This window comes from Carcharodon carcharias, chromosome 1 (assembly GCF_017639515.1).
Source record: "Carcharodon carcharias isolate sCarCar2 chromosome 1, sCarCar2.pri, whole genome shotgun sequence".
In the NCBI taxonomy this organism is placed as follows: domain Eukaryota; kingdom Metazoa; phylum Chordata; class Chondrichthyes; order Lamniformes; family Lamnidae; genus Carcharodon; species Carcharodon carcharias.
The window spans coordinates 248,355,399-248,377,858 of record NC_054467.1 but is presented as its reverse complement, the minus strand read 5'-3'; the positions used below and the strand labels follow the sequence as shown (position 1 = coordinate 248,377,858).

Below are 22,460 nucleotides of genomic sequence, written 5' to 3'. Positions count from 1 at the left end.
TCCAATTGTAGTCTGAGTACTAAGTCTGTTAGGGCTGAGGTCGAAATTTAACCATTCCAAATTAGAGCCATCCTCATCAATCCTTTTAATTGCATTAAACGCAGCCTCTAGATTCCATGAATATATCATCCCGACTGCAAATCTGGGGCCTAATTGGGACCAGAAAATTAGTCTGTTTATGAATCAAAGTCACTTGCTGCACTAAAAATAATGTAAGTTTTCAATAATTTGAGTTAAGCCACATAATTAACACAGCATTATGGCAATTAGAGACCCAGAAAAAATGAAAAGGATCAGCTAAGTTGTTCTAAACAGCTTCAAGTTAAGTAACTTTGAATTAAGTGGCTGTCAAGTATATGTAAAGGCACTCATTGCCACACTGTCAAACAGAGTGACAAGGATCATTGGCTTTAAAAGTATAGGGAGAGAGTATATAAGCAAGGGGGTTCTGCTAAACCTTTATGAATCCATGGTTAGGCCTCGCTGTCTAATGCTGGGCAACAGCCTTTATGAAGCATGTTAAGGCTTTGGAGAGGGTGCAGAGGAGATAAACTTGAATGGTACCAGGGAGTTGTGTGGAATAGAGAAGCTGAGATTGCGCTCCTTAGGAGCAGTGAAAGTCAAGGAGAGATGTAATAGAGAGGAGCAAAATTGAGGGGATTTGATAGAATAACGATGGAGAAACTGTTTCAACTGGTAGGAATGTTAGAAACCAGAGGACACAGATTTAAGATAATTAGGAAAGAACTGGTGGGTGAAGAGAATTTTGTTTTCGTTGTGATCAGGATTGCACTGCCTGAAAGGGTGGCAGAAGCAGATTCAATAGTAGCTTTCAAAACAAAATTTTATATTTTCAGTTATGGGGAAGTGGGACTATTAAGATAGCTCATTCAAAGAGCCCAAAGAGGCTCAATGGGCCAGATAGCTTCTTTCTGTAATCTGTGTCACTCCTTGAATGGAGGTAAGTCCTTCATCAGTTCCTGGTTGCTTTCCAGAGCCAGGTCCCACGCAGGTAGTGGTTTGCTGTTCTGGTTGCACTGCACGCCATGAAGGCATCAAGGGCAGATAGTTGCTGTGGGAACCCTCCGCACCTGCCCCCTTCCTCACCAACTCCCACCACCCATACAATTTTTAAGCTCCTGGGAGTGGATACAAATCACATCTGTCCATCATCTTGGTGCCCCTCCTCAAGCTGGGCTGTGAGGCCAACTAATTCACTGCCAGGAGGAAGGTCCAAATGCCTTGCGGTCTATCCGCAAGAATGACCCAAACCTCCCTGTCGCTTGTCATTTTAACACTCCACCCTGCTCTCGTGCCCACATGTCTGACCTTGGCTTGCTGCATTGCTCCAGTGAAGCCCAACGCAAACTGGAGGAACAGCACCTCATCTTCCGACTAGGCACTTTACAGCCTTCCGGACTGAATATTGAATTCAACAACTTTAGATCTTGAACTCCCTCCTCCATCCCCACCCCCTTTCTGTTTCTTCCCCCTTCCTTTTGTTTTTTCCAATAATTTATATAGATTTTTCTTTTCTCACCTATTTCCATTATTTTTAAATCTTTTATGCCCCCCCACCCCCACTAGAGCTATAGCTTGAGTCCCCTACCATCCATTCTTAATTAGCACATTCGTTTAGATAATATCACCAACTTCAACAACTGTGTTCTTTTGTTCTTTTGTCTGTGACATCTTTTGATTATCTGCTCCTATCACTGCTTGCTTGTCCATACAACCACACCACCCCCCTCCACTTCTCTCCCCCCACCCCCCACCTTAAACCAGCTTATATTTCACCCCTCTCCTTGGATTCACCTACTCTGTTGAAGGGTCATGAGGACTCGAAACGTCAACTCTTTTCTTCTCCGCCGATGCTGCCAGACCTGCTGAGTTTTTCAAGGTAATTCTGTTTTTGTTTTGGATTTCCAGCATCTGCAGTTTTTTGTTTTTGTCACTCTAGGATTAGATGGGAGCCTGCAGGCTGACTTGTGACAGGGGTCTGATAAAACCAGAATAATTGCTCGCCTTATTTGATTAATGCACTAAATTAAATTAATCTACTAAATTAAATTCATCTACTAAAAGTCACAGGATTGCTTTTTAACACAACTTTAATCAGTGTGATCTGAAGTGTCACTTCAAAGGTGGACTCTCACTAACACCTCAAAAAATATATATTTTTAAGGATCCAGACCTTCTTCAGATCTGGAAGATGTAATAATTTGTGCTAAAAACAAGAGATAGAAAGGCTGAAGAAAAAGCGAGTGATGGAAATCTGTAACAGAAGACAGAAATTACAGAATTGCAACAGGTCTACCGAGAGCAATAAATCTTTTCAGCTGCAGCACGGAAAATATTAAAGTATCCTTTCTGATGTAAAGGAGCAGTTGTGAATTTCTATTGACAGATGATAACTGGAGCTAAATTTGCATATACAATCCAGGTGAAATATAAACAAGACTGCCTACAACTCAAGAGAGTATAAGAGATCGCTACAGTCCATCTAGCCAAAATAAGGCAAATCGCTGGTGAGCTGGCCGAGGTGGCCAGGACAACGCTTGCTGCCACATTTGCCAGAGCTTTGAAGAGAAAAAAAAGAGGGCAGTCTGCAATGGGGAAATGAAATTTTTGAGAGTTCTGTTTATCTGTAAATGATGATATGAATATAAGCTGTTGTAGTTGTGGTGCTGGGGTTCAAGGCCCACTACAGGCTCTTGAGCACATAATCCATGCTGCCACTTGTATGAAATATTGAGGCAGTGCCGCACTGTCTTTCGGGTGAAACGTCAAACCGAGAACCCGTCTGCCGCCAACCCCACCTCGTGTGGATGTAAAAGATGCCATGGCACTATTGAAAGAAGAGTGTGAGAATTCCCCCAATGTCCTAGCCAAGCCTTGGTCCTCAATCAACATCAGTAAATCAGCTTACATGCTCATTTATGTGGCCTTGCCAGTAACGCTCACATCCCAAGGATTAAAATTTCAATGCTGCTGGTGGGATCTTGCTGTGCACAAATTTGCTGTGTCATGCCTGCGTTAGGACAGCAGCTACACAAGGGAAAGTACTTAACTGTGTTTGAAGCACATTTGGACCCATGAGTGCATGAAAGGGAATTTATAAATGCAAATGTGTGCATTTTTTTAAACCTTAATCAAGTTGACACAGAATAAAACATGAGGAAAAAAAAACAGTTTACACTGTGAATGCATTAAATGTACAATTTTTTACTCAGAGTTTTATTTTTTTATATTGAATTCAATGGGACTTTATAATGGGACAGTTCAACAAACCTCTGCGCCCCACCCTAGAGACTTGAACACAGAAATCTAGGCTGACACTCTGGTGCAATACTGAGGGAGTACCATCTTTCAGGTGAGATGTTAAACTGAGGCCCCATCTGTCCTCTCAGGTGGACATAAAAGATCGCGTGGCACTATTAAAAGAGGAATTCACCTCAGTAATCTGGCCAATATTTATCCCTCAACATCACTAAAGCAAATTAGCTTATTATAATGCTGCTGTTCTGTTGGAGCTTGCTGTGCACAAATTGACTGCTGTGTTTCCTACATTACGATCATGACGACAATTTGAAAGTTATTCGTTGGGGTCAACTTGCTTTGGGAGGCCCTGAGGTTGCGAAAGGTGCTATAGGAAGAAAAGTCTTTAAGTGAACTGAATGCATACTCCTGCTCAGCAAGAAGTCTCAACTCACTCACCTAACTGAGGCAGCTCCCATTTACATTAATGTGAAGGAGATATAATAATGTTATTGGAAATTATTTTTAAAAATAGAGTTCCAGTGGGGTCTGTGTCTATGTCTGTCTTAATTGGATTAATGCCAACTAATTTGGATGCTATGATGTATGGTGGTTTTGAGATGTTAATTAGGTCAACGTAAGGAGGGTAGAAGGTAAAGTGTAAATCTCCATTTGTTAAAACACACCATTTAAGACTGAGGGTGAAATCTTACACCTAGCTAGGAGATGCCAAGCAATTTGCTTTTTTTTTCACCTAATAAAATTGGCGGGATGAAAGGATGTTATTGTGAGAAGAGGCAAAGTTAAAAGCCTAGTGATACAATGGAAAATTTACAATGTTGGGAAAGTAGGAGAATGCTCAATGAGTATCAATTTTAACTCCGAATTGCAGGGATGAGACAAGAGAGGGGAGTTTCAGGGAGCAGTGAGCATCACCATCATCTGCTCATGTCAAAATATTTTTGACGATTCATCAGATTATTCTGCGTTTCAGTGGCACTGACATGATGGGCTGAATGGCCTCCTCTTGTGCATTATTTCCTGTGCACACTATCCCTCCCCCTTCACGCTGGCTGAGATGAAACTCAGCACAGAACAAGAGGTGAAGCCAGGACCATCCTGTTCTGCTAGGCCCAGAAGCTCATCAGATATTACAATTTTCTAACCCAGTGTTGGGTTTATACAGGATTCTGCCATATAATCTGACTGCCCTTAGGTAGAAGCAAACAATTCCACTCAGGTGAATGTAAAAGATCCTGTGGCACTAGTTTGAAGGGGAGCAGGGGAGTTCCCCACTGTGTCCGGGCCAATACTTATCACTTAACCAACATCAGCTAAAAAACAAGATTATCAGATCATTGTTCCATTGCTGTTTTTGGGAGCTTGCTGTGTTTTAAACAGCTACTGTGTTTCCTACAATAGTGACTAAGCTTCAAAAGAAAAGACATCCTAAGACTGTGACAGGAGCTATATAAATGTAAAATTTTCTTTCTATTATAGGATACCGCCACACTTACAATTATATCCGACAATACCTCCATATAAGGGGGTCTCAATTTAACATCTCATCCAAAGGATGGTATCTCCAACAGTACAGCACTCCCTCAGCACTGAGCTGGGCAGAGCGTCAGCCTAGACTCACATCGCTGGAATGGGACTTGAACTCATAATCTTTCCACACAGGACAAGTGTGCTGTCCAGTGAAACACAGCTGGATTGCAACAGGACATGGCGGTTCATCTCCAAACCCCTCCCCCACTCCTTTTAAAAATTTATTCTTTCATGGGATGTGGGTGTCACTGGCAAGGCCAGCTTTGGAGGCCTAACCCTAATTGCCCTTGAACTGAGTGGCTTGCAAGCCCATTTCAGAGGGCAGGTAAGAGTCAACCACATTGCTGCAGATCTGGAGTCACGTGGGCCAGACCAGGTAAGGACAGCAGATTTCCTTCCCTGAAGGACATTAATGAACCAGATGGGTTTTTACGACAATCGATCATAGCTTCATGGTCACCATTAGTGAGACTAGCGTTCAATTCCAGACTTTTATTAACTGAATTTAAATTTCATCAGCTGCCATGGTGGGGTTTGAGCCCATGTCCCCAGAGCATTAACCTGGGCAGCTGGATTACTAGTCCAGTGACACCACCATCTCCCCAAACCCTCTGAAAATGCAAAACCATGAGCACAGATCAACTATGCATTGTGGTGACATCTGAAAGTTGGTTAACATTGTCATCAATCAACCCATATTGTAGTCTTTGGAAAGCAACAACAATCCGCATTTGTATACACATTAAGCCAATTCAGAAAGTGCATTCAAGGCATAGCACTCATGGTGTGCAGATGTTTGAATTCCTGCCAACACTTCTCTAATTCCCTAGGTTGAGAAAATAATCCTTTATGTTTATTTCCTTAATCGCCACTTGGGTTTGAGCAAGTTATTTCCACATATCTCTGAATCTCCATTAAACTAGATTCTGCTTAATGTAAATAGGTTCAGTTTTTGGCAAGGGCTACGGAGATAAGTCATATTATCATGGCCTTTATATCTCTGGGAGATTGGTTAGAATCCTGATCAATGGGAAGATAATCTGTAAGCGCCTTAGGGTGCAGGCATTCTTGATCCAGTTTGTAATGGATCAGTTCACAGAACACAATTCTGCCATTCCCATCCACTTCCCATCAAACCCAACTCATAGCCATTCCTTCTTAGGAGTGGGGTCAAGCATCTCTGGACATGTGACTTTAGCACAGGGCGCTTCTCAATGCTTAATAAATCCAGATTGTAAGACAATTCGAATCCGACAAACTAAAAATGGATGCAATGTAATCCTTCCACTGTGTTCAACTGAGTCTTTTACACACGCAATGTCTCTAAGCAGAAAATTAAAACAATTCACCTTTTGCCCTGGGTAGAAATGCAAACTTCATCAAATCTTTTGACCACGACTTGCTCTACAAATTGTTAAGGAAAAGTTTTTGGTTCATCAAGTTTTTGCGAACAAGGTCCCCAGAACTGAGATACTTCCAACAAAACACCAGATGCCAACTTGCTTACCATCCTGGACTATTGTCCCATTTCCTATCTCCCAAGACTGCGTTGGTTATCTCGTCTCACAATGTGAGGGAGAAAAAGTAGTCAACAGGTGAAAACCACACAGTCTGTGCCTCAGCAGAAGCTGAACTATAGCACCAGCTGAATTGTATCACCAACCTCAAGCCAAAAAAAGTCCTCGGAATGAACAACCTTAACCATTTCATTATTCCTGGTCACAGTACAATCCACAAGCCATTTATAGGCAAAAAGCAAGCAAAAAACCTTCATTGCCTGAGATTAAATGAAATCCTAACCAAATACACAATTAGGGTACCTTACAATGCAAGGAATGGCTGGCTACATGCCACTTAAATCTTACAACTCATCATTGCTGCTGGCTTATTTTTGATGTCAACATACCGAGGGACATATAAAAGAATGTGCTCTTGTGAGGCATTCCTGGCTCATCAGCTAAAACTGGCCCCGAAACCAGCTCCAATGACAGACAATGAACAACTCGCCTTAGCTCTTTCTCCAGTTACAACCTAAAACTGAAAAGGACAATGGGCATTCCTCTCAGTTCAATTTAATGCAGCTTGAAAATCTCACAGTTCTGCTTCACTAAAATTCTAATGACTCCAGTGAAAATATTTCAACAGAACCGAGTTTTCCTTGATCGTATTGTGTTTGTAACTGCCTTTGGGTTCAATTATCAGCTGCTTTCTGACAAAAAAAAAGAGGACTTAACGTAATCACCATACATTTTTATTTTTAAAGCATGTTTTTAAATGCAGAATCCAGGTAATACCTGGATAACTGTTAATATTATATATTTTTTTAAAATCACAGAATAAAACATATGAGAATTTGGTGGCTTGGTGCTAATTCTGGTACAGTGCGCCTTTTGGCATCTGCAATTATTGACACATGATGTAAAAAAAATGGCACTTGACAGTTCAGTGAAGCTAGTTCTCCAATTGGTGACTGAAACCAGAAACATCTCATGTTCATCACCAATCTTAATGTCATGTGGAGAAAGGGTCCAATGAAAGTCTGTTGTGCTTGGACTCAGCGCTCAACAGCCCACCAAAGTTGATTTCATATTTCAGTTTATTAGTCACAGGGAAAGATCCCATCCCAAAGGGGTTCTGCACTTTCCTTGGGTAGCAATGGTAGCATTTTTAAAATGCACCAGCTCTTGCCCCTGTCCTTTCTATGTTTCTTCATGTCTTCCCGCCCTTATGCCACCCTGCGTCCTTGTACTCTTCAAATGTACTCCACTGTTGCCAACAATGTGGTGGAGGCGGACTCAATTGTTGCTTTCAAAAGGAATTGGATAATCATCTGAATAGAAAAGGATTTGCAGGACTACAGGGTAAAGGTGGGTGAGTGGGACTTGCTGAGCTGCTCTTGCCGGGAGCCGGCCCATCACAACAGGCCAATGCCTTCCTTCTGTGTTGTAACAGTACTGTGGTGCTTTGATAAATCCTGTCTCTGTGGTCCAATTTGGTGGTATTTTTCAGCTGCATATCCCCATTCCAGTTACTGCATTTTGAGGTGATATTTTGGGAAGAGAGGGATCAATTGTTTCACAGGATGTGAGTGTCGTTGGCAAGGCCAGCATTCGTTGCCCATTCCTAATTGCCCTTGAGAAGGTGGTGTTGTGTCGTTATGACCAAGGAAAACTCAGTTCTGTTGAGATATTTTTACCAGATGAACCGCTGCAATCCATGTGGTGAAGCTACATCCACAGCACTGTTAGGGAGGGAGTTTCAGGGTTTTTATCCAGTGACAGTGGAGGAACAGCGATATATTTCCAAGTCAGGACGGTGAGTGGCTTGGAGGGGAACTTGCAGGTGGTGGTGTTCCCATGCATCTGATGCCCCTGTCCTTCCAGATGGTAGAGGTCATGGGTTTGGAAGGTGCTGTCGAAGGAGCCTTAGTGAGTTGCTGCAGTGCATCTTGTAGATGGTACACACTGTTGCAGCTGTGAGTCATACGAACATACGAATTAGGAGGAGTAGGCCACTCGGCCCCTCGAGCATGCTCTGCCATTCAATAAGATCATGGCTGATCGGAATTTGACCTCAACCTCACATTCCTGCCTACCCCGGTTGCCTTTCACTCCCTTGTTAATCAAGGATCTATCTAGCTCTGCCTTAAAAATATTCAAAGACTGCTTCTACTGCCTTTTGAGGAAGAATTCCAAAGACTTTCAACCCTGAGAAAAACTTTCTCCTCATCTCTGTCTTAAATGAGTGACCCCTTATTTTTAAACAGTGCCCCCTAGTTCTAGATTCTCCCACAAGAGGAAACATCCTCTCCACATCCACCCTGTCAAGACCCCTCAGGATCTTAAAAGGTTCAAATAAGCTGCCTCTCACTCTTCCAAACTCCAGTGGATTCAAGCCTAACCTGCCCAGCCTTTCCTCATAAAACAACCCACCCATTCCTGGTATTAGTCTAGTAAACCTTCTCTGAACTGCTTCTAACGCATTCATATCTTTCTTTAAAAAAGGAAACCAGCACTGCACACAGCACCCCAGATGTGGTCTCATCAGTGCTCTGTATAACTGAAGCATAACCTCCCTACTTTAGTAATCAATTCCCCTCATAATAAATGATAATATTCCATTAGCTTTGTGTGTGTCGGTAGCGGAGGGAGTGAATGTTTGTGAATGGGGTGTCAATCAAGCAGGTTGCTTTGTCCTGGGTGGTGTCAAGCTTCTTGAGTGTTGTGTGAGCTGCACTCATCCAGGCAAGTGGGGAGAGCATTCCATCACACTCCTGACTTGTGCCTTGTAGATGGTGGACAGGCTTTGGGGAGTCAGGTGAGCTATTCGCTGCAGAATTCCCAACCTCTGACCTACACCTGTAGCAGCAGTACTTATATATATGTTTTTAAAATTTATTCTTTCATAGGGTGTGGGTGTCGCTTACAAGGCCAGCATTTGCTGTCCATCCCTAATTGCCCTTGAACTAAGCAGCTTGCTAGGCCATTTCAGAGGGCAATCAAGAGTCACCCACATTGCTGTGGATCTGGAGTCACATGTAGGCCAGACCAGGTAAGGACAGCAGATTTCCTTCTCTAAAGGACATTAGTGAACCAGATGGATTTTTACAAAATTGGTGATAGTTTGATCGTCACCATCACTGACTTTAGCTATCAATTCCAGATTTTATTAATTGGATTTAATTTGCAGATACTGCTGTGGTGGAACTCGAACCCGTGCTCCCAGAGCATTAGGCTAGCCCTCTGGATTACTAGTCCAGTAACACTATCACCACGTCACTGTCTCCCCCGACTCTAAAGGCTGGTCCAGTTCAGTTTCTGGACAATGGTAACCCCCAGAATGTTGACAGTGGAGGAATTCAGAGATGCTAACGCCATTGAATGTCAAGGGGCGATTGGTAGACTCTCTCTTGTTGGAGATGGTCGTTGCCTGGCACTTGTGTGGCGCGAATGTTACTTGCCACTTATCAACCCAAGCCTGAATATTGTCCAGGTCTTGCTGTATTTGGACATAGACTGCTTCAGTATCTGAGGAGTCGTAAATGGTGCTGAACATTGTGTAATCAACAGCGAGCATCCCCACCTTATAATGGAAGAAAGATCATTGATGAAGCAGCTGAAGATGGCTGGGCCTAAGACACTACCCTGAGAAACTCCTGTAGTGATGTCCTGGGGCTGAGATGATTGACCCCCAACAACCATAACCATCTTCCTATGTGCTAGGTATGACTCCAACTTGTGGAGATTTTACACCCTGGTTCCCACCGATTTCAATTTTGCTAGGGCTCTTTGATGCCACTCATTCAAATTCTGCCTTGATGTTAAGTGTAGTCACTCACACCTCCCTCTTGAATTTTGCTCTTATGTCTATGTTTGGACCAAGGCTGTAATGAGGTCAGGAGCTGAGTGACCTTGGCAGAACACAAACTGAGCGTCAGTGAGTAGGTTATTGCTGAGTAAGTGCCGCTTGATAGCACTGTTGATGACCTCTTCCATCACTTTGCTGATGATCGAGAGCAGACTGATAAGGCGGTAATTGGCCAGGTTGGATTTGACTGCCTTTTGCATATAGGACATACCCGGGCAGTTTCGCACATTGCTGGGTAAATGCTAGTGTTGTAGCTGTACTGGAACAGCTTGGTTTGGGGAGCAGCTCATTCTGGGGCACGAGTCTTCAGTACTATTGTCAGAGTGTTGTCAGGGCCCATAGCCTATGTAGTATCCAGTACCTTCAGCCATTTTTTGATATCACATGGAGTGAAGCGAATTGGCTGAAGAGTGGCATCTGCTATGCTGGGGACATCAGGAGGAGGCCGAGATGGATCATCCATTCAGCACCTCTGGCTGAAGGTGATTACAAATGCTTTGGCCTTGAGTTTTGGTGGGCTCTCTCGTAATTGACAATGGGGATATTTGTGGAGCCTCCTCCTCCAGTGAGTTGTTTAGTTGTCCACTACCATTCACGACTGGATTTGGCAGGGCTGCAGAGCTTTGGTCTGATTCGTTGGCTGTGGAATTGCTTAGCTCTGTCTATCACATTCTGCTTCTGCTGTTTGGCATGCAAGTAGTACTGAGTTGTAACTTCATCAGGTTGACACCTCATTTTTAGGTATGCTTGGTGCTGCTCCTGGCATGCCCTCTTGCATTCTTCATTGATCATAATGGCTTTAAAAGTATGGGACGAAAAGAACAACAAAGACTTGCATTGATACAGCGCCATTCACAACCTGCAGACATCTCAAAGTGCCTTACAGCCAATCAAGTACTTTTGATGTGTAGCAACTGTTGTAATGTTGGAAACACAACAGCCAATTTGAGCAAAGCAAACTCCCACAAATAGCAAGGCAGAATGACCATACAATCTGTTTTTGTGATGTTGGCTGGGGGGTAAATATTGGCCAGGACAATGGGGAGAACTCCCTTGCTCTTCTTTGAAATAGTGCCATCGGATCTTTTACATCCGCCTGAGAGGGCATACAGTGTCTCGGTTCAACGAGTCACCCGAAAGGCAGCAGCTCCAACAGTGTGGCACTTCCTCAGTACTGCACGAGAGTGTCAGCCTAGATTTTCATGCTCACACCCCGGAGTGGGATATAAGCCCACAACATCCTGATTTAGAAATGAGACTGCTATGCACTGTGCCACGGCTGACAGCAATGTGCAAGGATGAATGGAGGTAAGTCATGTGAGCAGGCAATGAGCCCAGATTGAAGAGCAGAGCGAGAGCAGTGGCAAGGGAGAATGGGTTGATGATGCCTGGGTTGACCATATTGCAAAATGTAGGAGTTGGGGGACTGGTTTTGAAAAGTAAATGGCAGGAAGGGCAGAGGGTATGGGCCAGGTTTAGAGCCGGGGGGGGTGCAATGAGAGTTTAAGGGCAGTGAAGAAAATGTGTTGGAGGAAGCCCCCTGATGAGGTACAGAAACAAACCAGCCCATAAATTTGAGCTTATCCAAAACATTGCTGCACCATATCCTAACTTTCATAGACCTGGTCACCCATCACCCCTGTGCTCGCTGCTCTACGCTAACTCCCAGTCAAGCAACATCTCGATTTTAAAATTCTCATCCTGGTTTTTAAATCCCTCTAAGGCCTCATCCCTTCCTCTGTCACCTCCTTTAGCCCCAACAACCCTCCAAGATATCTACTCTCCTCTAATCCTGGCCTCTTGAGCATCACCAGATTTAATCACAGAATCACACAGTGCAGAAGAGACCCTTCGGCCCATCGAGTCTGCATCGACACGTGAGAAACACCTGACCTATCTACCTAGTCCCATTTACTTGGCCTTGAATGTTATGACGTGCCAAGTGCTCAATCACTCCACCATTGACAGCTATGCTTTCAGCCACCTAGGCAGCTCTGCAATTCTCCTCCCTTGAGAAGCTCCTAAAACCTAGCGCTTTGACCAAGCTTTTGGTCGCTGGTCCTAACAGCTCCTTAACTGGCTCTGTGTCAGATTTTTGTCTAAAAATGGTCTTGCGAAGCATCTTGGGGCATTTCACTCCATTAAAGACACTAGACAAATGCAAGTTATTGTCCCTCTTCCTCATCCTTAACGCTTTGACAAAATTATCTAACAGAAAAAGCCGCAGTGATTTATACCTTGTGACTCACAATAAGAGAGCAGCAGGGCCGCACTAATCTAATGCTGTACTTCCTACACAGGTTGCTCAATGGCCTCTCGTGGTTATCTTTCAATAGCTCTGTTACAAGCTGATAAGGTACTTAGTGCTCTGCACGGTATCAAAAATGATGCTAGAGTGACACAGAGCAGACTTCAGGCTTGATAAAAGAAAAGCAGTAATGAATTATAATTCCCCAGGCGCTCTGATGAGCGTTGCTGTTCTCTGCAAGTAGGAACAGTCCTATAAATCACCTGGTTATGCAGCAGTGGCACATTGTACACAGCAGCAGCTGGTGTTATTGCCACATAGAAGCTGGGACTCTGTGATTGAACCTTCAAGGCGCCAAGGCTTTGGCCTTAGAACAGTGAAGGTTAAGAGGTGTTCAAAATCTCAAAGGGATTTGATATAGTAAATAAGGTGAAATGGTTTTAACCAATGGAGCAGAACCAAGGGGATCAGTAACCAGAGGACACCGGTATTTACAGTGATTGGCAAAAGAACCAGAGAACCGACATGTGAAAATAATTTTTTTTGTACCGCGAGTTTGTGATCTGGAATGCACTGTCTGAAAGGGTGATGGAAGTAGGTTTAATTGCAACTTTCAAAAGATACAAGAACACAAGAAATAGGAGCAGGAGTAAACCATGTGGCCTGTTGAGCCTGTTCTGCCATTCAATTTGATCATGGCTGCTCTAGGGCTTCAACTCCATTTTCCTACCCGCTCCTCAAATCCCTTAATTCCGAGGGAACAAAAATCTGTTCATCCAGCCTTAAGTGTATTGAAATGTAAATTAAATGCAATTGGATGGATACTTGAAGGAAATAAATTTTCAGGGCTCTGGGGAAAAGCAGAATAATGGGACACATTGGAAAACTCTGTCAAAGAGAGCTGGCACAGGTTTAATGGGCCCCCTACTGTGCTACTTTTGACTGCACTGGTTCAAGAAAGAGCCTTACCGCCATCTTCTAGGGATGGCAGATAAATGCTTCGCCTTGTCAGTGATGCCCATGTGAAGGGAAAGAGTCAGTACAGTTTACCAAGCTTTCTCTTTTGGGAATACTAAGAGTGCAGGAAGGATCTGATCAATACTTTGCTGGCCTGTGGGGATGGTAGTGCAACTCTTCCCGCATTTTAGGCACCTATTTCAGAATCAAACACTCCCAGTTAGATGCAGTAAGCACAGTTAGATACAGAAAATAAAAACTCTCCTCTACTCTGTCCTACTCAGGGCTACTAAAGCAGCCAATTAGTCAATCATCCTACTGCTGCATTGTTAGTTATTCTTGGTGTCCGGATTACACATGGCAAGACCAAGCTTACTGCTAATTCGTAATTGCCTCTCTCTACTGTTGTCCAGCTGGGTGGAAGTGCACTCAATGGTTTCAGTCTTATCTTTGTAATCAGAATCAGAGTATCACATACAGTGGCTTCTCTTCCCACTCTTGCACCATTATCTCTGGGGTCCCCCAGGACTCGATCATTGAACCTCTCCAATTCTCATTTACACATTACCCCTCAGCGACATCATCCAAAAGCATAGCGTTAGCTTTCACATGTACACTAAAGACACCCAATTCAACCTCATCACAATCTCGCTCGATTTCTCCACTGTTTTGCTAACTTGTCAGACTACTTATCTGATGAGTAAAAATTTCTTCCAATCAAACACTGGGAAGACTGAGCCATTGTGTTCAGTCCCTGCCCCAAACTCTGCTTCCTAGCTCTTGACTCAATCCCTCTGGTGACTGTCTGAGATTAAACCAGTCTATCTACAACCTTGGTATCATCTCTGTCCCCTAAGATGAGTTTCTGACCTCATATTCACACCATCACAAAGATTGCCTTTTTCCACCTCTTGTAACACTTCCTGACTTTGCTCTGTCTCAGCTCATTTGCTGTTGAAACCCTCATTCTTGCCTGTTATTCTCTAGATTCGATTATTCCTATGCACTCCTAGCTGGTCTCCCATATTTAGAGAGGCGATGGCATAGTGGTATTGTTGTTGGATGAGTAATCCAGAGTCCTGGCGTAATGCTCTGGAGACCTGGGTTCAAATCCCACCATTGCAGATGGTGGAATCTGAATTCAATAAAAACCTGGAATTAAAAGTCTAATGATGACCATGAAACCATTGTCACTTGTTGTAAAAACCCAACTGGTTCAATCATGTCCTTTAGGGAAGGAAATCTGCTGTCCTTACTTGGTCTGGCCTACATGTGACTCCAGACCCACAGCAATGTGGTTGACTCTTAAATTGACTCTTGACTCTAAACAAGGACAATTAGAGATGTGTAATAAATGCTGGTCTAGGCAGCGACGCCCACATCCCATGAATGAATTTAAAATAAAATTCTACCTTCCATAAATTTGAGGCCAGTCAAAACTTTGCTGCCCACATCTTAACTTGCACCAAGTCCCATTCACCCATCACCCTGGTGCTCCTTGACTTACTTGGTTCCTGGTCAAGAAATATCTTGATTTTAAAAGTCTCATCCTTGTTTCAAATCCCTCTGGGGCCGTGTCCCTCCCTATCTCTGTAATCTCCTCCAGCTCTACAATCCTCTAAGATATCTGCGCTCATCTAATTCTAGCTTTCTGAGCATCCCCAAGTTTTAATCGCTCCATCACTGGTGGCCATGTTTCCAGCTGCCTGGACCCTAAATTCTGGAATCCCATTGAGTCTATCCCATTCAGCCAGGTTCAGCAAATAAGCAACCTGACCACCTATTAAATTAACACTTTATTTGCACACCGACTCTTCTCTTGTAACGCTCATTGTTGAGGGCGCCCACAGGTTGACTTAACAAGGTTCTAAACTAATTCTTTGCGTTGAAGTACTCACAGCTCAATTCAAAAAGGTGCCAGGAGTCAGGAACAAAACTGAATCAATCACACACGGCTGTTTGGGTTTTGAATTAGGTAGTTTGGCTCCTCTCTCCAGAACCCAACCCTCAGCAGACAACTGACAAATCATGCCATCTTTTGAGACTGGAAGACACGAAATTTAATTGCACCTGGCTTTAAAATTCCTCATGTGGCGTGACTGCATTTTAAAAGGGAGAAACACCAAGCCAAAACTGGACAGTGGTACTTCCTTTCTATTATACGACAACAAAATCAATTGCAATACTCAACTATTCAATGGAGTTCAGGAGATCATCAATCGTGCAAAGCGTTTGGTGCCTTTCACTCCTGGAATAAGCTCAGACATGGAATATCAGTAAGGGAACCCTCTCTTAGAACTTCCACCTGCCTCGCCAAGCTGTCCAGCTTTTCGCACAATTATGTTCCTGCCAGGATGCACTGCCCTCGCTCATTTACCTTCAGCACTCTCTTCTTCAAAGGGTAGTCAGTCACTTCAAAGTGACGATAACCACATACGTGAGAACTAGGCAAACTCTGCAGTATTTGTGGGAGCAGCTCCACGGATCAAACAGTCACGCATGTTGATGACCACACAAACTGTATATCTATTGTCCTTCTGTGATGTTGCTGGCTGGCATTTGTGCAACAATATTTCTCTTCAGCTGCCGACTCAGGTGGTTTTCAAGTGTTTGGCTTGCTGGGATTTCCAAGACTATCTGATTTTTTTTTTCTCTCTAAATTGTTGTTCGATTGCAGCACATTTTTCAGCCAGAACATGACACACAAATTTTACTGCACTATCAAAAAATACAAACCTTGAACGTTTCTCGCACACCAGGTGTTGCGTAAGATATCCTGTCTCGGGGAGGAACAAGCGAAAGAGCACCACACTTACCCAGGACTCGTGCTTGCAACGTAACTTTTACAGAGGCATTATTGTTGATCTTGTTGGTCATGATCATTTCCTCTCGGATAACCCCTTCCTTGTGGGCAATGTACTCACACTTAACTCGGTAACCTGTATGGGAGGGGAAAAGATTATTACACAGCAGAAAGCTCAAACAAAGCTTGGTCCTTCAGAAATACTTGATCTCTCAATAACAACTCGCCTTTATATATTAATGTAGCCAAAACATCCCAAGGCTCTTTGCAGAAGCAGTATCAAACAAAGATTAACATCGAACCACACAGGTGGCCAAAACCTTGGTCAAAGAGGTAGGTTTTAAGGATTGACTTAAAGGAGGAGAGAGGTAGGCAGGTTTGGGGAAAGAATGTTAGAGTTTCAGGCCTGGGCAGCTGAAGGCATGGCTGCCATTGTTGGAGCCATGACAATTGCAGATGAGCAACAGGACAAAAATTGGAGAAATGCAGATGTTTCGGAGGGCTGTAGGGGAGCTCATTTTTATTTGCTCACAGGATGTGGGTGGCGATGGTAGGCCAGCATTGATTGGCCATCCTGAATTGCCCTTGAGAAAGGTGGTGAGCTGCCTTCCTTAATTGCTGCAGTCCATGTGGTGTAGGTACACCCACAGTTGTTCGGGAGTTACATAGATTGAGGGGGGATGAGGTGCTGTGGAGAGATTTCAAAAAAGGGAATGAGAATTTTTAAAATTGATGTGTTTCTGAACCAGAAGCCACTGCAAGCTGGTGAGCACAGGGGTGAAGGGTGAACGGGACTTGGTGCAATTAGGACATGGGCGCCAGAGTTTCTCAGTAAAGAACTACTTTATGCCTGTGTTGCACATGTTAATCGTCATGGATTACCTACATGAACCAATCAATTCTGCATTCAGTGAAGTGGCGTGGGAACACGACTGTCCCTTGTATTTCAGTGGCTAACTACACAATCTAAGTGTGTGACTGAATCTTATAAGGCTCAATGATTGATCTGTCTGCTATGTTGGTTGATCACAATTGAGTGGAAGTAGCAGCAAGTCCCTTAAAACAGGCATGGTATTCAGCCATGGGTCCCATAACTATTCACTGTCAGTTTGGTTCATTTAGTAGTGTTCTCGCTTAAGGAATCAGCGAACCTGAGCCTCAAATCAAACTCCAAAACTGAGCACGAAATCTAGGTCAGCACTTCCGGTCCAGTACTGATGAAATGCAGTCTTGCCAGAGGCACCATCGATCAGCCGGGATGTTAAACCAGGGCGTTGCCTGCCTCAGTTCATCTAGATACTACGTGGGCACCACACCTCAAATATATATTTACCTTGGATGGAGTGCAACATAGATTTACTAGAATGATACAATGACTCCAAGGGTGAAGTTACGAGGGGAGACTGAACAGGCTACAGCTGGATCCTTGGGAATTTCAAGTTTAAGTGGTGGTTTAATCCAAGTTTTTAAAATATTAAGGGGAACAGTTAGGATAGACAGAGAGAAATTATTTCTATCCGCTTTGTCAGGAAGAATAGAAAATCAGCATATTATTTAAATGGAGAGGGACTGCAGAACTCTGCAGTACAGAGGGACCTGGGTATCCTTGTACATGAATCACAAAAAGTTACTATGTGAATACAGCAAGTGACAACAAATGCAAATGTTGGTGTTTACTGCAAAGGAAATGGAATATAAAAGCATAGAAGGTTCGCTGCAGTTATATAGGGTGTTGGTGTACAGTTTTGGTCTCGTTTTAGTGCAGAGAATGTTCATTCAACTGATTCCCTGACAGGAATGTGCTGTCTTATGAGGAAAGGATTGTCCATTGGAGTTTAGGAGATTGACAGGTGATCTTATTGAAACATATAAGATCCTGAGGGGGCTTGACAGGGTGGATGCTGAGAGGGTGTCTCCCCTTGTGGGAGAGACTAGAACTAGGGGACACAGTTTAAAAATAAGGGGTCTCCCACTTAAGGCAGAGATGATGAAAATCCTTTTCTCTCAGAGGATCGTGAGTTCTCTTCCCCAGAGAGCAGTGGGGGATGGGTCAGTGAATATTTTTATGGCTGAGTCATATAGACTCTTGACTGACAAGGGAGTCAAAGGCTTTAGGGGGTGGACAGGAAGGTAAAGGCCAGAATCAGATCAGCCATGATCTTATCAAATGGCGGAGCAGGTTCAAGCGGTCAAATGGCCAACTCCTGCTCCTGACGCGGATGTTTGTAAGCGAGCCGGGGAGGCTAGGGGCATGGTCTCAGAATCAGACTGTTCAGGGGTGAAATTAGGAAACACACAAAGGGGCATAGATATTTGGAGTTCTCTTCCACAAACATGCGAGATCAATTGCTAATTTTAAAAATGAGATTAGTAGATTTTTGCTAACCACGGGTTTTAAGGGATATGGGGAAAAAGGCAGGTGTATGCAGTTAGTTCACAGATCAGCCACGATTGCATTGAATGGCAGAGCTGGCTGAAGGGGCCTAAACGCTCCCCTTCTGTTCCTTTGCTTCTAAACATGCTGAGCCACTAGTTGAAGAAGAGCAGTCAATTCTTCTGAGGTCCTAACCAACGTCCCCCACCTCAAGCAACATTATTAAACATAGATTGATTGGTTATACGTTGCACTGTCATTCACTGGATAGCACTGTGCAAGAGAAAAAAAAGCAGCATTCGCTTATGGAACAAGTGGTGGCATTTCTAAGTAACGTGGGTGAAGCACTTTGAGAAGTTCGAGGGAAGCTGGTAGGTGCTCTATAATATGGGTTTATTCTTTCAATCACTTTGTGCTGGTAAGGGCAAGGGCCTCGGATGGAGGCAGGTGTCAGACTCAATTGTGAAGCTGCCCCACTGGGCCTGTCCAGCTAGCTTAAGAAAAGGATTATGGCACCTGGGAGAGGCAGTGTGAATTAATACTCTCCGGAAGGGGAAAATCTATTGCTGTGCAGCATCGTCTCAGTTAGATTTTATGTGCCATAAATAATTCAACAGCCAGTAAAACTCTCACGCTGTCTCACATGTGTGTTCTTTGATCGTAACCAACAGCAGAGTTAAATCATTTCTGCCACTTTACCATAATGGTCATTATACTGGTGTACGGCAAAAAGCGGGTGGATATGGGACCAGAAAGGAAACAAGAGATGGCATGAAAGGCAATAGAAACTTTTGCAGCAGCTGCTCTCTGAGAAAATGGGAGCAGTGATTATGATCTGAAATTTTCGAACTCAATGTTGAGTTTGGAAGGCTTAATCAAAAGATGACGTCCTATTCCTCGAGCTTACACTGAACACTGAACCTCATTAATGCCTTTGGCTTGCATCATCATCCCCTTTGTTATGTAATCTCTCCTGCCTCCCATCCTGGTCCACAGCTTTCCATTTGTTCTTTCCTGCCCTCCCTTGTTCCCTGTCTCCATATTTGCTTAGAACTTGTTACATCTCTAATTTTTCCCAGCTCTGACAAAAAGTCATCCATCTGATATGATATCTCTGTCTCTCTCTCTCTCCACAGATGCTGCCTGACCTAAGTATTTTTCAACTATTCCAGATTTCCAGCACATGCAGTGTTTTACTTCTGAATTCAAATCCCACCAATGGCAGTTTAAGGATTGTAATTCAGTTTTTAAAAATGTAGAAATACAAAAAATATTGCTGAGAAGAGAGACATGTTTTTGAAGCTTTTCCACTCATCAGGACAAACGCAAGAATGCCAAATTTCAAATGATCACAACAACGGATGCTACAGGAGAAAGGGGTGTCGATTGGTTGGCAAGTCAACTGTGATTGGCCAAGGTGTTGCCATGGAGAAAGCAAGAGGGAACAACAGGCTCCCCAAACTCCCAGGTAATTCCAAAAAGGCACAAGGCTTGAACAATTCCTTCTGTTTGCACAGAATGGGTCCCTGCGTAAGGATATACGTCACTTCTAGCAAGTGTAAATGAGCCACATTATGAGCTCGGCAGATTATCTTAAATTGGTTGTTAGTGTAGCTATGTGTACACTCAGGATTGTTCAGCAAATGCTGCCCAATCACGGAATCACATTTAGGAGCAGACATTTTGTTTCGAGTTTTTCAAACATGGGCTGGTTGTATACAGTCTGAACTCTGCCTATTACGAGCACCCAAAGAAAAATGCTGTTTGATTTGTCAAATGCTAAGACGTATGGACTGTGTACACAGCATTACACTGGCACCGAAATTCATACACAATGCTGCTCAATTGTGTAGCAGGTTGAATAACCAAATTAATTTAATCAGTTGAGCTCATAACATGGCTCATATATGCTTGCTAGAGGCGACATACATTCATTCACAGAGACTGTTCTCTCCAAACAAAAGGAATATATGCACCTGTTCTGAATTACCAGGGAGCTTGGGGAGCCTAAATTTCCTGCTGCTTTCTGTATGGCAATGCCTTACCAACCAATCAGCATGCTTTTCTCCTGTAATATGAATTACTGTCATCATTTGAAATTTTGCATTCTTGCATTTGTCCAGGTGAGTGCAAGATGAAAAGCTTTGGCAGTATCTCTCTCTTCTCAGCAATATTCAAATTCTGTACCAATACGCAACTGTTTAAATACAAAAATGTTGGTACCAATAAAAGGAATGAGGAAGCTGTCAAGAATGATATAAAAACCCAAATGGTTCACCAATAACTCTTAGGGAAGGAAACATACCTCCCTTATCTCATCTGAACTATTTATAACTACATCTTGTTCTCTGGCTCTAGCAAGCTGCTCAGTTGTATAAAGCTACGCCAAAGATGACAGCAGTTCAAGAAGGTGGCCTACCACCACCTTTAGGAGAAATAGGGATGGGGGAAATAGGACTGGCGCTTGCCAGTCTTACCAGCAAGACCCACATCCTGATGACGAATTTTTAAAATAAAGTGATTCTGCCTTACATCCATTGAGGTGAACCCCTAAAGTAGGGTGGCACTTCATTTTGGATCATTACACAAATTAAAACACATCAATGGATCTAAGTGACTCTTATTACGCCCACACTACTGCACCTTTCACCTTTCTCTGGAATAAACCAACTTAAAAGGGCAATTAAGGATGGGCAATAAACACTGGGCCAGTCAGCAACACCCACATCCCATGAACGAACACTTAAAAAAAAATTGAGCTGAACTTCACTGCCTCTAGCGAGAAAGTAAGAAATAGAAACTTTGAAGCTGCTTCACCTTTCAAAGTAACCGTGGTTGATCCATCTCCCTTAACTCCACCTTCCCATAATATCCCCATATCCCTTAATTTGCTGAACCAAAAATCTCTGTCTGAATATACTCAATGACTGAGCATCCACAGCTCCCTGGGGTAGGGAATTCCAAAGGCGCAAAACACTTTGAGCAAAGATATTCCCCCTCATCTCAGTCCTAATTGGCAAACCGTTACTCCGAGGTTGTGGCTCCAGATGCCACAGCCAGGGAAACATTTTCTCAGCATCTATCCTGTCCAGCCCCATAAGAATTTTGTACGTTTCAATTTAATCATCTCTCATCCTTCTTAGATCCAGGGAATATAGGGTTTGTCTGCTCAATGTCTTCTCATAAGGCAATCAACTCATCCCAGGAACCAGTCCAGTGAATTTTTGTTGCACTCTGTCCAGGACAAGTACATACGAACATACGATTTAGGAGCAGGAGTGCCTACTCGAACCTGCTCCACTATTCATTAAGATCATGACTGATCTGATTGTGGTCTCATCTCCACATTCCCACCTACCCTGATAACCTCTGACTCCCTTGTTAGTCAAGAATCTTTCTCGCTCTGCCTTAAAATTATTCAATGACTCCGCCTCCACTGCACTTTGGGAGAAAGAGAGCTCCAAAGGCTCGTGACTCTCTGAGAGAATAAAATTATCCTCATCTCTTTCTTCAAGGGGAGATGCCTTATTTTTAAACTGTGCCCTCTAGTTCTAGACTCTCCCACAAGGGGAAACATGATTTCAGCATCCACCAGGTCAAGTCCCCCGAGGATCTTATATGTTTCGGTAGGATCACCACTCATTCTTCTAAATTCCAAAGGTTACAGGCCCAGCTTATCCAACATTTCTGATGAAGACAACCCCTCCCCATCACAGGAATCAGTCAAGCGAACTGTCTCTGAACTGCTTCTAATGCAATTATATCCTTTCCTAAATAAGGAGACCAAAACTGCACATAGTACTCCAGATATGGTATCACTAACGCCCTGTATAACTGTAGCAAACATGCCTACTTTCATATTCCATTTGCCTTGAAATAAACAACAACATTCCATTTGACTT

The 22,460-nt window shown here is 43.4% G+C and overlaps 1 protein-coding gene across 8 annotated transcripts in view; it reads right to left on the bottom strand.

The window, feature by feature from the left end:
- The window catches only part of c1h20orf27 (chromosome 1 C20orf27 homolog), a 147,526-nt gene that overhangs the window by 10,247 nt on the left and 114,819 nt on the right, over nt 1–22,460 (bottom strand). For all 8 annotated transcript variants that reach the window (XM_041210760.1, XM_041210546.1, XM_041210677.1 and 5 more), the window contains one exon: nt 16,198–16,320. In XM_041210760.1, coding sequence (XP_041066694.1) covers nt 16,198–16,320 — 123 coding nt within the window. The remainder of the gene's footprint in view (nt 1–16,197; nt 16,321–22,460) is intronic.